Raw genomic sequence first — 16,240 nt, forward strand, 5'->3', positions numbered from 1 at the left:
AGTTTGGTGATGTTGTTCAGGGCTCTATAATCCACTTGCCATTAGGTTTCTTTACAGGCCATACAGGAGAATTGTAAGGGGAATGAGACTTGAAAATGATTCACTCTTTTTTCCAGCTGTTTTATCAATTCAGTAAAAGGACAGATGGCATCAGAAGGTAATTTGTACTGTGGAATATGAACTAGTTTGCTGCATGGTAGAGGAGCAGCCATCTGAAACAAGCTCATGGTTAAGGGTGTGTCAATGTGGGGTAAATTTTGGAGCCAACAGAGTGGTGTCTCTATTTCCCATTTTTCCCACAAGTCCACCAAACACAGGCCCTTCAATACATCCATACCTGAGATATTGCAGGACCTAGAAGCAAGGTCAGGCAAACTGTCAGTCCATTAGACAGAATTAATTTAGCCCTGACCAGGGGGTGGGTAGTGACTTGTCCATTGATACCTACAATAGAAACTGTTTGCTGAGGGGAGGCTGCTCTTTATAAGTGTCTTTATTTAACATTGAAATTTGAGCTCCTGTGTCAATGAGAAATGATGTGAAGTAACAATCATTAACTGTGACCATCATATTGGAACTTGAATCCTTAGAAGTGGGAATGATAGCCGCTAGTACTGCCACTGAATCAAGCTCCTACCCTTGTTTCCCATATATTCACAGTCTAGGTTCAGATTTGGATATCTCCCTGAGCTCATGTTCCTAGTATTCTCTGCCCCACTAGTCATTACTTTATTAAATTGTTCAGTGTCTCCCCTATCCCCGATCCAGGTCCCAGAGGATTATCATGAGGAGTTGATGAGAGAAATCCAGCCAATTGCCATAAAATGGGAACTGGCAGCCTATTTAACTGACTTGGAGACAGCCCTTTATCTAAACACATTTTCCATAGTTTCTTACATTCAGTAGTGACCAGGGGTGCTCCCCAATTTCCCCATTTTGCTTTTCCATTTGGCATAGAGATGGGTCTTTTCCATTAAATTTACTTTAGCCGACATTCTCCACTGGTTGCTATTTAAGCCTGCCTTAATGGCTAAGGCTAATGATTTCAGCAGTCCCTCTGCTCCCTTTGCTATGTCCTGGCTCACAAATAACCATCCAGGGATTCAGTTCTGCAGAAGGGCATTGTCTGGCACCTGGGCAATAGCTAGTGGTCCTCCCAGTTTGGCTAAAATAGCAGTTTTCAGCAAGGCAGCTTGTAGACCAGCTGCTAAGTTCCGTGGCCACGTGTTTCTTCCCCCATAATCAGTAGGATATAAAGTGCGTCCCCACTGTAAAGTGCTCTTCCATAAGCGACTTGTAATATTGGGGTAATATCTAATAATATTCCGAGACCTAAGGCTAATGATCAAGATTCATCCAGGGTAAGATGGAGCTGGTCAGCTCCATCTGTTAGCCATCCCACGGGTGTTTCCCCTCCAGGTCTAAGGCAGAAAAATCTTCAGTAATTTATTAAAGGGCAGGTGGGTTTTGTGCCCCCACGGGCATGCCCTGTTGTTTGGTCTTAGTTACTGGTACCGAAAGGGTGGTGAGTGGCGGAATTGTCCCCTTTATCACGAAGGGATGGGATCAGGATCCGGTGAACCCCAAATATTCCCATCCCCATAGTCATTGTACATGGCACAATAGACTTTTACTGGGTCTACAGTAGTGGCTTCCAGCAACCTTCTCCTGCACCCTTCAGCTTCCGTAGTTACCTGGGGCTGGAGTTTTGACTCAAGCAATTCAATTTGCATTTCTAATTGTCTACACTTTACTTCCCAAGTATTCTTTCCATTTTTCTCCTTCTCATTCTCTTTTTTCAATTGCACGGTCTCCCCCTTAACTCATCAATCTTGCCTGTTGTTGGTCTAAGACAAGGGCCTAGCAGCCAGCACACAGCATCTTTCCCTTTTCCCTTCCTTAACTTACAACAAGCCTGCCAGCAGTCAAACTCATGCCAAAATTCATCAACATTTGTGCAGTGACTCTTGACCCAAGACAAATCCCACTTAAGGTTTTGCCATCCCTCTTTCTCAAATTTATCTCCCAGTTGTTGCCACTCACTGTTTAGTTTTTGTCACCATCACACACACACAGAGAACACACACACACACACACACTTTCTCTACACTCACACAACTGCCCAAAGCACCTTGTGCCTGCCAAGAGAACATGTCTGAGAGAGATCCCACTTCTGACACTAACAAATGTCACGGTTCATTTGGATCTCTCACATTTACAGGATAATGTACTGTGTAAACCAAACTTTATTTCATTAGGTAAAAAGCAAACAGGGGCTCAATCACTTTTCAACAGACTAGCCCCAATTATTAATTCTTTGTTACTCCGTTAATTCCTTAATTTGCATGCTTATGAGCAAAATGCTAACCTAGCTGATGGTGAGCCCTCATCCCTCCTCCTCCGTCATGATGCGAGCACCCGCTGAATTACACTGGGAAGCAAGAGAGCCTCAGCAGTCCAGCTGCTGATGGATTCCCTTCAAAGGCTGTTTGGGGTATTTGTACCTTCCAGCTCGGAAGTTTGGTCTAACCATCTCTATTGGTTGTTTCAGCTGTGGGCAAGAATTTACTTATTCTGAAGAGTTCCAGTCTCATCAGAAACTATAAACCAGTTACTTTTGCAAAACTGCAAGGACAGAAGACACTCTTTTCTGCTCTGGAGTATCTGGCATATGTTGCTATAGTGCTGCTCTTGCTTTACGGTGCTGCTCTCAGCGTAGACCAGGCCTCAACACGAGCTGTGTGTTAGGCCCGAAGCCTGAGCCTGTCCAGAGAAGAGCCACAGCCCCGCACCTCGCAGGGCTGAGCCACGCAGCGGGCAGAGCCGTGCTCTGCTCCCGGCAGGGCTGCGCCACGCCGCAGGGCTGTGGCACGCTGCAGGCCGCGCCGTGCCACCGTGCGGGCGGGGCCGCGCGCGGGGGCCGGAGCGCGGCGGTGGGCAGGGCTGCGCGGGCTGCCGGCTCGCGGCGCAGCACCCCCTGCGGGCCGCGCGGCGCCCGGGCGGCGAGGAGGAGCCGCCGCAGGCAGAGCAGAGCAGAGCTGGGCCGGGCAGGGCCGGGCACGGCAGGGCCCGGCAGCGCCGCAGCCCGCTCGGCTCGCTGGCCCATTCTCCTCCGCCGCCCCTTCTGCGAGAGCGGCAGACGAGCGCCCGCGCCGCCATGGAGGTCAGCATGGACTCGGGTCAGTGCTCCCGCCGCGGCACTCCCCTGCGCGGGCCCTGGGGCCGAGGGCGGCGGCGCCCTGCCTCGGCTCTTTCTAAATATAAAACGGCGGCGGCGGCAGAGAGAGAGGAAGGGCGGGCGGGCGAGCGAGCGAGCGAGCGAGCGCCCGGCCGCCCGCCCTGCGCGCGGTCTCCCATGGTGGCTGGCGCCGGGGAGCCGCAGGGAGCAGCAGCAGCCGCCGCCGCAGCAGGAGGAGGAGGAGGAGGAGGGAGCGCGGCCCGCGGCCCGCGGCCTCTCCGCAGCTGCCCGCCGCCGGCCGCGCAGCGCAGAGGGGGGCGCGGGGCTGCCCGCGGCGCCGTCTCCCCCCGCCGCCTCCTCCCTGCCCGCCCGGCCGGCAACATGGCTGCGGCCGCCCAGGACGAGCTCAGTGAGTGGCGGCGCGGCCGTTGGCGGGGCCGGGGCGGGGAGGCGAGGCAGGGGCCGGGGCCGGGGCCGGGGCCGGGGCCGGGGCAGGCCGCCGCCGTGCGCCGTCGTGTTGGGGACGGAAAGCGCGGCCGGCGGGTCGCTCGGCGGCAGGCTGGGAGCTGTAGTCCCGGCTCCCCTTGCCGCCCCGCGGCCTGCGCCGCCCTGCGGGGCGCCTCGTCGGCGGGTGCCCAGCGGGCTGGGGGAGCCCGGTTGGGGTTGGGGTTCGCCCGCAGAGCCGCTCCGCGGCCCGGTGCGGTGAGCGGTAGGCGGGCCGCTGGAGAAGTGTGCGAAATCTTGAAGACCTGTTTTTCTTTTCCTGCTTCTCCTGCCCTTGAGGAATAAACAGTAAGATAATGCACGAGCCAGCCGAGCGAAAAGACCCTTGGCTGTTTTGAAATAGTAGGTTTGGCAATGAGCTTAATGTTATCGCCAGGGATGAAGGGCAGAAGAAATAGTTTGAGCGTATTTCCGAAGTATTGGCCTTCAGATCTAAGGCGCTGCTGTGTGCTGCGTAACTTGCTGCTTTTGTTTTCTGCTGACGTCCACGAGGATAATGTTCCTGTTCTGCTCCTTGGGTCAGATGTTCCTGGAGCTCGGTTGCGTGCAATATGGGATGCTGCAATGGGGGAGATGTCTCTTATGTCACCGGAAAAACAGGATCTCAAGGTGGAGTAAGAAGGATCTTTAAGTTACACTGATCCTTAAATCTGAGGACACAAATCCGAAGCTATTTATTCCACTGACAACTGGGATAAAGTGCCGTCATGACCACAACTGGCCTCACACCTGCTGTGATCCAAGAAATTTGTCTGTCCCTTTTACGATGCTGACATGTTTCCACTTGGTGAAACTGGTCACTGCGAGAGCGCCTGTGTGTAGATCCTCTGCATTTATCTGTGTGGCATCTAGCTTCCCAGCTCCCACATCTGACCTTGCAAAATATCGGTTCTCAACCATGTATCTGTCGCTGTATAGCCATTTGTGTTAAACTGCTCTGAAAGGAAGAATGACCTTAGGTTAAGATTCCTGTTAATAATTAAATGATGTCATTCTGGTTAGTTGTCCACTAGTATCCATACAAGCTGTAAAGAACTGTATTTCAGATCAGAGAAGTTTTTATTCAAATGGTTAGAATCCTTTTCCTTCTTTTTGAAGGGAGAGGAAAGCTTTTTCCTAGTATTGCCTCTGTGAATGGGTGGAAGGTACTGTAGTTTTAGGTAATAACTAAAGCTAATGGAAAAAGAAGTTGCTCAGGTAAAGGAGTGCATAACTGAACCACTGCCTTGTAGACCTACTGTCCTTTGTTTGATACACATTAAATAATCAAATTGCATCATATTTCAAAAGAAACCTGATCTTCTTTAGGATCATGAGTATTCCCAAAATGGCAATAATAATAATTATTAGTTTTAAACTGGAAAACCACTTTTCCCTGTTTTATGTATACATTGCTATAGGAAACTTTGATCTGTAGCTCCAGTCAAAAAGATAAGCTTTTTGCTCTCTGCTTAAACCTCTTATGAGGATGCTTATCACTTAGAGGACAAATTACTTGAAAGCAGTGTAAAAATGAACGTATGGCAGCTTAGAAATGAATGCCAGTTCAGCAAATTGGCCCTAAAGCTTTAAGAGCTCAGATGCAAATGAATGGAAAGTAATCTTCAGTGAGTATAGTCAGCCATTTGAATAGAGATCCTAAATCTGACATACTGTGAAAATTTTGGATTTCGGTATGCTGTTCAAACTTTTATATTAACTTTTGTGTAAAATGAGAGAATAGGATGAAGGAAGAATAGGATGAAAAAAGAAAAATACTTCTCCCCTACCAACCTTCCCCCTCAGATCTTGTAAAATAACCTGGTGATTAGTCCACTTCCATAAATGCTCCCTTAAGTGATTTGCCTACAGGCACATAATGAATTACTAGTAGAACCAGGGATAGTACCAGCAGATTTTGACTCCCTGTCTGCTTCTATGATCATACTGAATATAGTTTCTCCCAGAGTCTAATAACATTTGAACAAGAATTTAACTCCTATTTTAGTAGTGGGCCAATAAATAAGAATCAGTTTGATTTCCTAACTTTATCCTTTCTTCTGCAACCAGAATAATGCAGAAACAATTGCCTAACCCGGAGGTACTGAAAGCTATATTTGAGCTTTCGCTTTAATGAATATCTGTCCCTAAAACTCCTCTGTCATCCAGGTGGTGAAGTTGAAACACTCTGTATCCAGTGCTCTTTATTTGGTGTAGGACCTTTTGGAGAAAATGTTGGGTTTGCATAATTAAAGTAATTTGGGAGGGTTTTGTGGGGTTTCTTTGTTTTTATGAAGCATACTTCTAGAAATGCTTTAATGTAGTAGTCCTGCTGCATTTTTCTGTCAAATACAGTTTAGTTTCCAGGGAAAGTGAAAATAAATTCCCACTGCATGCACTGAATTTTCCTGTCCCACTCTCTGTTTTGCTGAGGGCCCAGACTCTCTTTGGAGTTCCTAGGATACTCTGGTGTCAATTAGTTAAATTATGATATACAATTAGCATGACATGTCCCAGCCTCACAGTTCCTTGAGTCTGTTTGCATAAAAAGAATGGTGAATTTTATACATGATACTCAATTACACAAATAAGCATTGCTGAGAGGTCAGTGCAGAATGGCTGACATGCTACATAGAATATCTTTAAATGCCATAGGGAGCTAATTTGTTATCTTGCATAAAGGCAGGGAGGAGAAGCTGGACACATGAAATGGAACTGAGCTCAGCTGAACTGAGAGCAGATTTTTTTTGATAAAAAGGTGGAAAAACAGTGAGCTAGCTACCTGAGTAAAGCCAAGCATTGAAATAGTTCATTTCCCTGATTTCAATCAAAAAAAAGGGGGGAGGGAGGAAGCAGGTAGGGAAACTCCCTTGTTAAAGAATGGAAAACATTAAGCTATTTATTTATTTACTTCTTCTTTGTGCATCTTGCTCTCTGTTGTTCCCTTTGGCAAGCTACCATATGGCAGAGCCAGAAGAAGGGGCATGTAATGAGCAGGCTGAAGTTTTGCTGTTGGCATGAGTGACTGCAGGATCAGTTCTGAAGTTATGAGACTTAGGGATAAATCTGACCCATTGTAGCCCATGCCACAGGATTTGGAAGTTTTTAAAGCACAAGTTAAAGCCCTGCTGTTAAGGTGACTTTCTTGTAAAATTTGCATACTATACATTTTGAAATCTGTTGTTCCTTCTGTTTTTGCAAGACAACTGGTCTTAAGTACTGAAACCAATATTCATTTTTGTAATTTTGAACAAAGACTGGAAAGAACCAGAAGTGACACATGCATTTTCTCACAAATAGGTACCTGCATTGTCATGGTAACTTGAGGATTTCTAATTCCAAACACACCCTATCTGTAGACACAAATTGGACACTGGTGCTGGAAGCAGTGATACAAAGATGCATCTTGTTTTCTTGCCATTTTAGTTCTTTTACGTATGGTGAAATGAAAGGTCTCTTTGTATATAATGTCTGTTTTTAAGTTCTCCATATTTATATTCATTCTTTTGAAAACACATTTTCTGAAAAAACACTGTCAAGTCAACTTGCCTTTCTGTTGCATGAAGAATACTGCACAGCACCAAGGAAAAAGAGTTGTGATTGTACCAAAATACGTGAATATCTGTTCAAAATTATGCATGAACTTAACCATAAGGATATTTAAAATAATTTTATTATTACAGTCATGCAGTTCATTCCTTGCTTTTTTTTTTTTAATGGTTAGTAAATGTTGATTACCGTAGTTGTGGTGTATTTATCATGTTTCTAAGACTACTTCTGTTAAACCAGTCGTGCCTTATAATGCAGTGGGAAAGCTTTTCCTGGGACTATGGTTGCACATACCTCATAACCAGATTCTAGGTGATGTATTGATCGTATTTCTTTAAACAAATCGCATCTAGCTTTCATGCTTGATAAAGGGAAACTCGCAAGAGTGTCCCAACATAGTGAATTCAGTGATGAGCTGAATGATAGTAGTGAATTAATCTTATTTGGGTTCTTCCTTCTAAAACAGACTGACAGAGCAAGGGGGTTTCCACTGTGGAGTGAACCTAGAAGCCCACAGTGATCAGCATGGGCCCTGCTCTTTTCTAATGCTTCCGATGGTGCCAGAGTGCAAGATCTTTCTTGGGGTGATTTATTTAGAGCCCTGCATGATTGGGATCCTGACAGGCTTTCAGTTTGTGCTTCCAGTGAAGTCTCCTTCCTTTCCTACCCTTCTCTCTTTCATTCTGACTTTCTTACCAGGGTAAATAGAATAAACATGATAGTTTGGGGGGTTTTTTTGATTATCTGGATTGTATTAAGAGTTGATCCTTGGCCTCTGACAGTGTGCTCTTCCCACTGCACCCATGTTTGCCAGAGTTAAGCTGCAATAGATTGACTGTGCAGATAATGTCATGAATGTATATGTATATAACTATATATACATATATATATACATATAACTAACTAATACAGTGAGTGCTCTAGCTGGGAACCAATACTAAAGAAATATTACAGTCCTAAGTTTGGGATGAGGGTTTTGTGTGAGGTTTAGGAAGGAGAAGCCTTTGTTAAATCTCAGATCTCTCAAATACCAGCATTTTAGATGGGGGTAAAGTTCTACATTATTGACTCTCATATCTCTATTACTTCTTCCTTCAAAAGCTTCCAAAAAAGCTTTACAAATTATCTTTGTTAACAAAACATTGCATTAATCAACTTGTGAAAGGAAAATTTATAGAAAGTATGTCATTTGATGAACTGAATTTCAAGTTCAGCGTTGGCTAGCAAAGACGAAGTTTGGGAGGTGCAATGACTTTCTGTTTTTAAATTAAATGCACTTACTGTCAAGTTATGATGAGCTTGCTGTAGTATTAGTTTCAGATGCTAAGGCTTATTCAAAATGGGATTGTCATCTTTTCTATGGTATGTAGCAAAGCAAGTTAGGCTTCTTACTTTAAATATTTTTGTTATAATAGAACCTCATGGTCCTAAATAAGTTTACAACCCTGTTGTGGTAGGGACTGTAAAACTAAATAGAGAAGGTTTTGGCTTCATTCTTAAAAAGTTGTAAAATGTGTGTTGTAGGAATGTGAGATGGATTGGGAGCAAATCCTTCGTCTTGTTTGATGCCTGTTTCAAATGCACAGTGGCCCACTTGCTTGTGCAGGTCTGAACAGGGAGGCTAGATAAATCTTGCGAGAAGACCTGAAGACACAGAGAGAAAAGCATTTGCCCCACACCACCTCCAGGTCTGTGATGGATGTGGAGGTGGGACTCAATATCTGAGTGTTGGTCTGCTGTCCTCTCTCCTGGACCAGCATGTGTTGTCCTTTAATCTTCTCGGGTTTATGCTCTCCAATAATGAACAGTATGAGCTTGAGAGATAGTCTTAATTGCTAGTGGGATAAAAATTGGTTGATGTACTATACTAGCGAAGGTTTATATTTCTACAGTCGCATTCTTTTCTTTGTTTTCCTGTCCTGCGGCTATGGATACAGCCTGCATCAGCAGCATGGGCGAGTGACTTGGCGTTGATCCAACAGATTCCTGACCAAATTTCTTGCTACAGCCAGGTGACTAGTCTCCTTGAATTTGCTGACAAGTCCTCTCATGCTTACATTTAAGGGAAAGATACCTGATTGTGGTATTAGGGCTTAACTAACTAGACAGAAGTCTGGGAAGTACTAAGCATATTTCACAGCCAGAGTGAACACGGGGAATAGCTTCCCCCCCCCCCCCCAATCTATTGTTATGACAATGCTGGTTGCTGCTTGTAATAACAGAAAGCTGGAGGAAGCTGGGAAGGAAGTAGATGCTTGCAATTTAGTACGTTTTTGCATTTCTTGTGGACAGGGATGTAGAGGTTTCTGTGCCTTTTAGAAGGTGTCTATTGTCCAGAGTCTATAATAAATGGCTTTGGAAGTAATTTCACTTGTATTTCCCTGCATTCAAGTATGATTGGTTGCCAGGTGAAGGAACATGTTTTTGGGAAAGTTCCTCAGCAAATCAGTTTGAGGATGATGGAACTGCAGCAATCTACTGGTGTTCCAGGTCTGATGGGAAATAGTTGATGGTTTCATTAATGATTTGGATTATTTCAGCTGCTTAGAGTGTCCCAAGCAGGCTCCTAATGGTCATGAGACATCCTGGAGGTACTGGAGAGAGGAAATAATTCAGGGAAGTGAAATACGACACAAAAAGGCAGGTGAAGAGAGAAAGGAATTGTTGGGACTTAATTTTTTTTTTTATGATATAAGATAAATACCTCAAAGTTGCTGAGCAGCTGACAGCGCAAATGTTCCTTGAAATCTTTCTTAAACAAGAGATTGACTAGCAAATTATTTTGCATTATAGGTGCTGCAGAGTTCTGGCTTGTAGTTTGTCTTACAGTAAAATTTCATAGTCCTCTATCTTTCCAAGTGCCTGCCATATTTGTTTAGCAGAAAATAAAATGTTGAAAGTGATACGCTTTTGCTTAAACTGCAGCCAGTAGAGGAGGGATGATGCTGTGAGGATGCTTAATATAGGGATAGGGCAGATTAAAAAGTAGGACAGTAAAGGCTTTTGCAGTTACATAGTGGGAGGCTTTGTAGCTAGAGCTGTGTTTGAATTTGAACCTCCTTTTTGTCCACTGAAGGCCTGACTGTATGCCCTGAGTGACATATTCACCTGCATGTTCTCTGTTTAACTCCGCCCTAACTAACCCTAACTAGTGCTTTTTCCTTTTCTGCCTCTGGGGTTCTTCACAGCCTGCCCAGTGACCCCCTCTCTCCCAAAGGAGAGTACTCTTTGGTCTCCCTCTGATCTCAGCTTGCAACACATCACTTTCAGTCAGTCTTTGGGGGAGAGCTTTCCTCCTTGTAGGATGTCTTAAGACCTGTATTCCCTTCAGAAGCACTTACTTTCCTTGCTTTCTGTGAATCTGGCTTGCACTGCTGCAGTGCAGAGAAGAGAGGCATTCCCAATTTTGTATAAGAGCACTCCTCAGCCCAGCCATTGGGAGCGTTGCTGTGCCAGTGGTGTTTTGCTTTGCCTCTGGCTTACCTCTCAGGGCAGTTGCATTTTTGTGCCTAAAATAGTGACTCTTCCATTCTTTAGTGTAAAGACAGATGGTCCACAGTCCTTGTACTTGAGCTGCTGACAGAAGATTTTGACCTCATATGTTTCCCTGAAATGATCTCTTGCTAGCTTATTTAGAAGACAAATACTTCCTGCATTTTTTCTCTGTTCTTCTTCTCTTCATCTTGTAAAAATTGCAACTTCTATCTCTTTATTGACATTCAGTTTTTTTTAAAGTTCCTTCCTGGGTTTGAGGAGAAGACCTGCTGGTGGGAGGAAGATAGATGAATTCATTACCATACTCCAGCAGTTTCATAGAGCAATAACAGGAACTTTGTCTTTTAAGTTACAGCAGCACATCCTGTATTTCACAATTGCTGTCTCATTCTTGCTAATGATAATGATGTCTTTTAAAAACAAGGGTAACAAATTGGAACAAATCATTAATTAATTCAGTCGGGATTTGTATAGCTTCATAAAAATCTTTCTGGGTGATATATGTGGCTTAACAAAAAGCCAGTCAGAAAAACAGGTAAACCTGTGTCAAGATATCCTGTGAATGGCCAGCATTTAGGAGTGATTTAGTCTTGCTCTATCAGTAGCAAATTTACTTTGGAACAATAGTCTGAAGCTCTTGTAACTTGTTTCTTGTGCTTTCAGGTGCACAGCCTGTTTATTTGTATGCAGCTACCATGGTCCTGCTTGCCCCAAGTTTATAGCTTGTGCTTTGCCTGGACTCTTTCCTTTCTATGGTATTAGCTGTGCTCTTGGGCCTATTGTATGTGCTTAATGTTTTTGTTCTGTTCACACAGCATCTGCAACAAGGGAGTCCTGCTGCATGACTGGAACCCTAGATGTAACAAGAAGAATAACAAGAATTGGCCAAATCTTTTTGCCTTCTAACTATGAATTAGAGTATATGGAATGTTGTGGTCTGAATGCAGATCACAGCAAGCACTTCATTAAAAACTAGCAGCCTCACAACCTACACCTTTGCAGTCAGAGCAGAAACAGCACAGAATGACTAGAGATGTTAACCTTTCATTTTCCCTTTGCAGATGTTCTGGCTTTTAGTTGAAACACAGCATGGAGCAATGCCAAGGAAATCTTAATTGCTTCTGTCTTTGATAGGACTGGTCTGTACATAATTGTGCAGTCTAGTACAGGAAGCCATCAGGCTGGTTTCTTCCATCAACAGTTTGCTCAGTGAGTGTTAAAAATAGTAGATGGATCTGTGCTGAGTGCTGTTGAGCTGAAGTACTTTAAGAATTGTATACAGCGTTGCTTACAGACCCATTAGGGGATCTTCAGAAAAAGTTGTTTTCTTGTTGCCATAATTTTGAGTTTCAATGGGTTTCTCTTTTTTTTGAACTGCAGATCAACTTGAACGTGTGTTCTTGCGCCTCGGCCATGCAGAAACAGATGAGCAGTTACAGAACATTATTTCCAAATTCCTACCCCCTGTTCTCCTCAAGCTGTCCAGCACACAGGAAGGAGTTCGTAAAAAGGTAAGGGTGTGGTTTTCCATAGTGGTAAATTGTTGCGATCAGGAAGAAGTAAATGTCCTAGATGTAGCCTGATTTACTGCTCTTTGATGTTCTCCATGAGGAGGTGTATTCTTTGAAGAAACGTCATGAACCTGATAGGGAGAAAGGGGCTGTTAAAACTGCCGACGCTTAAAGAAAACATGAGTCATTGTCTATATTAGCAAAGTCTTTTGCAAATGTGTGGAGACTGCCCTTGTTTCAACTTGAAGCCAGCTCACTGTGGGTTAGCCTGAGACCAAGACTTTTTGGCACAGGGACAGAGCTAATCAAGCTATAACTGTCTGGCTTCCAAGTTAGGGCTGTTTCGCATCCACTTGAATCACAGCACATGTAGAGCAAGCTTGCTCTACAGCCTGCAAAAGACCATGAAGATATACTCATTGGTGTCATTTACTTGACTAGTTATAGGAACAGGTGCGAGGACCAAACAGTTTTGAAGATGGAGTTTAATACATATCTGAAGGAAATCTGTGATATAGCTGCCTTCTGTAGCAGGGAACTGAATTCTGTTTACTAGCAGTTTGTTTTTTTGTTTTTTTTTCCCAGGCCAATGGTCTTACAAAAGTACTGTGAAATAGCAGTTGTGCGATTGTGTGAAAGGATCACTAAACGCAGTGTTAAGGCAGAAGAGATATGACCCAATTTGGATTTTGGCAGAGGAACATCTGCTTGTGTTTATTGCTCTGCCAGGAGGATGTAACCAGAAGACACCCATGAGGCAGTGGAAGCTCACTATAAGAGATCTGACCAGGTCTAGAGCAGTTGGATCAGAAAACAGAGGAAGAATTCTTGTCCCCGCAACCCTTCATCAGAAAGAGCTGTCTGGTGACAAACTTGAAAAAGAACACAAAAAGCTTTTTCTTTAGTCCCCTCTTCATCTTGTAGAAATAGGGAAATGACTGTGCTGTCATTGGCTTTTAGTAGGTTTCAGAACCTTCATGTAACTAGAGCATAGGTGTTCCAAGAGTTCTTCAGCAAAGCATGGTCCCAACAGTGGTCACATGAAAAAGGGTCCCTACATGTGGAACCCTTCCACTGTGCTGAAGGACAGATTTTTTTTTTTTTGTCAGAAAGAGGGTTCTTCTGAGTACATGCTTATCATCTGCACTTGAAGCAGTAAGGAAAGGCAACCAACTAGCTAGTTAAATTCCTTAGGGCATTTGTATATGGTATTTTTTCATTAATAAATTGGAATGTGGTGCCTGTTTCTCTGGAGCGCTGTGAGGTTCAGGAAAGGGAGAAGACTATGCCACTTTGAAAGTGAAATTCTTAGAGACCTCTCAAAAACACATGTCAATCTCCTGGTGAATTGTAGTTTTTATGTTAGAAAGAAAAATGAAATAAAACTTGTTTCCTCTTCCTCCTCCTATACATTTAAACTGTAGATTATCATTACAAGATGATGATAGTATCATAAGCACTTAGAACACTTTCCTGTGCTTTCTACTGTCTGTCAAATCCATTGTAATCAAGGAAATCACCCAGAATTCTGCTCTTGATGTATCAGTGAAGGGACTCTTTTAGTATTCTGTTTTCATAATAAATTCAAAACTGAACAAAAAGCCTGTTTAGTTTTTGGAGTTTTTTTACACAGGCAGTGAAATGATTTAAATTATCAGTGAAACAGAAGTGAGGGAAAAACTGACAGTTTTTTTCTGATAAGCATCAGTGAAGATTGACTGGTGAGTGTGTATCTTGCAGATACATATGTTCAACATGCACATTGCCTTTTTCTGTTACTTGCATCAAAGCTCATCTTTTCAGTCTGCTGCTCTTATTTTGCCCCTTAAATTGGTGGAAAAAACATCTATAAACAGTATTGTATTTTCAAATGCTAATGACTTTGAAACACAAATATCTAGCAGTCCTTTGTGAACTTTGGCCAGTGGACAGCAAAGAATGTCCCTATTTTTTCAGCTCCAGCCTCAAGATCATGTGAAGACAATGGAAATATGTCAGAAGCTTAACGTTTTTTCAGAAGCACTCAGACCCTTAGAAAACAAAGGCTAATAAAGCAGATGAAGTAGAATGGAAGGAGAAGGACAAACTCTTTATTCACCCATGGACTGCCTATAAGTAAAGTGACATGCCATGGCATTTCTCTCTCTTGCAATTATTATAGTGGTTAAAAATAAAATAAAATTCATGTGCCAACATAGTTAATTGCAGTTTGAAAACTTATGCCATTGTAACTGCATCTACAGTGCAGCTGTTCATAGCATAGGTATATGAGCAAAAAATAACATCTCTGCATGGCCAATGTGCTGTTGAAGTATAGACCAGTATAGTTTCAGTACTTGCCTTCACCCAACTTCAGGAGTACAGTGTAGTTTGTTTAATATATCAGACAGCTTGCTTATGCTGTAATTTAACTCTGAATCCCCATACTGACTTTTTTCTCAAGCTTGTGCTGTTAGAGTGGAAAGGGAATAACAAAACTGTTTTCTTATTGCTGCTTCAGCATATTGCTGTATTAATCTTATCCCTTCCCTTAATTTTGTGACTTGCAAGGCAATATTATTGCCTTATTCAGTAATTTGAACACATTGTCCATGGAAGTTTTCAGGTCTAGGATATAGTCTAGATGTGTAGATAAGCTTGCAACACCTATGTCTTAATCAATTTACTCTGAAAAGGTAATCCCTTTCAGGCCACCGTTTGACAGTTGAGTAAATTCAGAACTAGGATTTCTTTTACCAAATCAGTTATCTCAGCCATGTGACCCAAAGAACTGGTCCAGTGTAAACTCTGCTGGTTCAGATGTGCTTGAAGAAATATTGATGCACTGACTGCAACAGCATTTGTGCCAGATCAGATACCATCCCTCTTCTTGCAACCTGTATGAAGCTGACATAAAAACATAAGAAGCAATCATGCTCTGATGAATTCCACAGAAGTGCAGACATGTGCCTGATCCAGGTCAAATAAGTACTGCTGGATGAGTTGCTTAGTGTACTAATTTGATGTTAATGATTGGAGAAGCAGGACATCAGCCAAACCCCATACATACTCAAATCCGACCAAATCTTTTTTCAATAGCCACCTTGGATAGTGTGAACAGGTTCCTCAAAATCTGCTATAGCTGTGTGTGTATGCTTTTCTTGCCTTACAATAAAAGACTGCACAGATGATTTTTCTTCCATATGAAACAATAAGAATGTGTCACTGTAGTTACAAGAACTGTAGTAAAATTTGTTAGCTCAGCTTTACTTAGTCAGCTAACCTCCAGGCTCCATCACATGTTTGTGCTCAGCTGTGCAGTTTGTCTGGGTTATATCTAGCCATTATTATTTTGGTTGATGCCTAGTCATGAAGTGGATGCAAGGATGGTTTCCAAGCTGATATGGATCTGCTTTCCGTGGCCAACTTCAGTGACAGTAATTTAGCTGGTTTTGCACCATACTATAACCAAGCTGGTGAGTCACTGGAAGCAGAAGACAGGGTGACACCCTGGTTCTGTGACTTGAGTTGCTTGGAGTCAACATACATCTAGGACTCATTAAGGCTGGCTTTGTCTGATTTTAGTGGAGCTGAGCAGATTCTCAAGCACAGGGATGCAAAAATATCAGTTACATTAGGAATCAGGTTGGTATCTGGTAGCTAGATAGAGGCGTTCAATGTGATTTCTCAGTACCATTGCTGCAGGTAATGGAGATTTAGTAGTAGGACAGTTTTGTCCCATTGTCTGTAGTTTCTTAGGTTCCTCCATTCGGTTGTTATATCTCATTCAGTGGACTTACAGATTTGCTGGTGTTGTGCTAAGAAACTGCTTCATAGGATTGTAGAATCACAGGATAATATAGCATGGAGGAGACCTTGGGAGGTCCCAGTGGCTCGGGGGGCTCCTTGGACACCCTCAGAGTTGTGGACCTCTCCTGCATGGGGTCACATACCAATGGCAGCATCCGGCCAAGGTGTGACAAGGCTGAGCAGAGGGGCCGAACAGAGGGACTGTCCCTGCCCTGTCCTTGCTCTGGGCCATGCC

General features: G+C 43.4%; 1 protein-coding gene across 8 annotated transcripts in view; it reads left to right on the forward strand.

The window, feature by feature from the left end:
- The first annotated feature begins 3,066 nt into the window (after positions 1-3,066).
- The window catches only part of ECPAS (Ecm29 proteasome adaptor and scaffold), a 66,290-nt gene continuing 53,116 nt past the window's right edge, over positions 3,067-16,240 (forward strand). For all 8 annotated transcript variants that reach the window (XM_067316147.1, XM_067316148.1, XM_067316152.1 and 5 more), the window contains exons 1-2: positions 3,067-3,179; positions 12,086-12,216. In XM_067316147.1, the coding sequence (XP_067172248.1) occupies positions 3,158-3,179; positions 12,086-12,216 (153 nt within the window). In that variant the 5' untranslated portion in view covers positions 3,067-3,157. The remainder of the gene's footprint in view (positions 3,180-12,085; positions 12,217-16,240) is intronic.

The sequence above is a fragment of the Apteryx mantelli genome, chromosome Z (genome assembly GCF_036417845.1).
Source record: "Apteryx mantelli isolate bAptMan1 chromosome Z, bAptMan1.hap1, whole genome shotgun sequence".
Lineage (NCBI taxonomy): Eukaryota > Metazoa > Chordata > Aves > Apterygiformes > Apterygidae > Apteryx > Apteryx mantelli.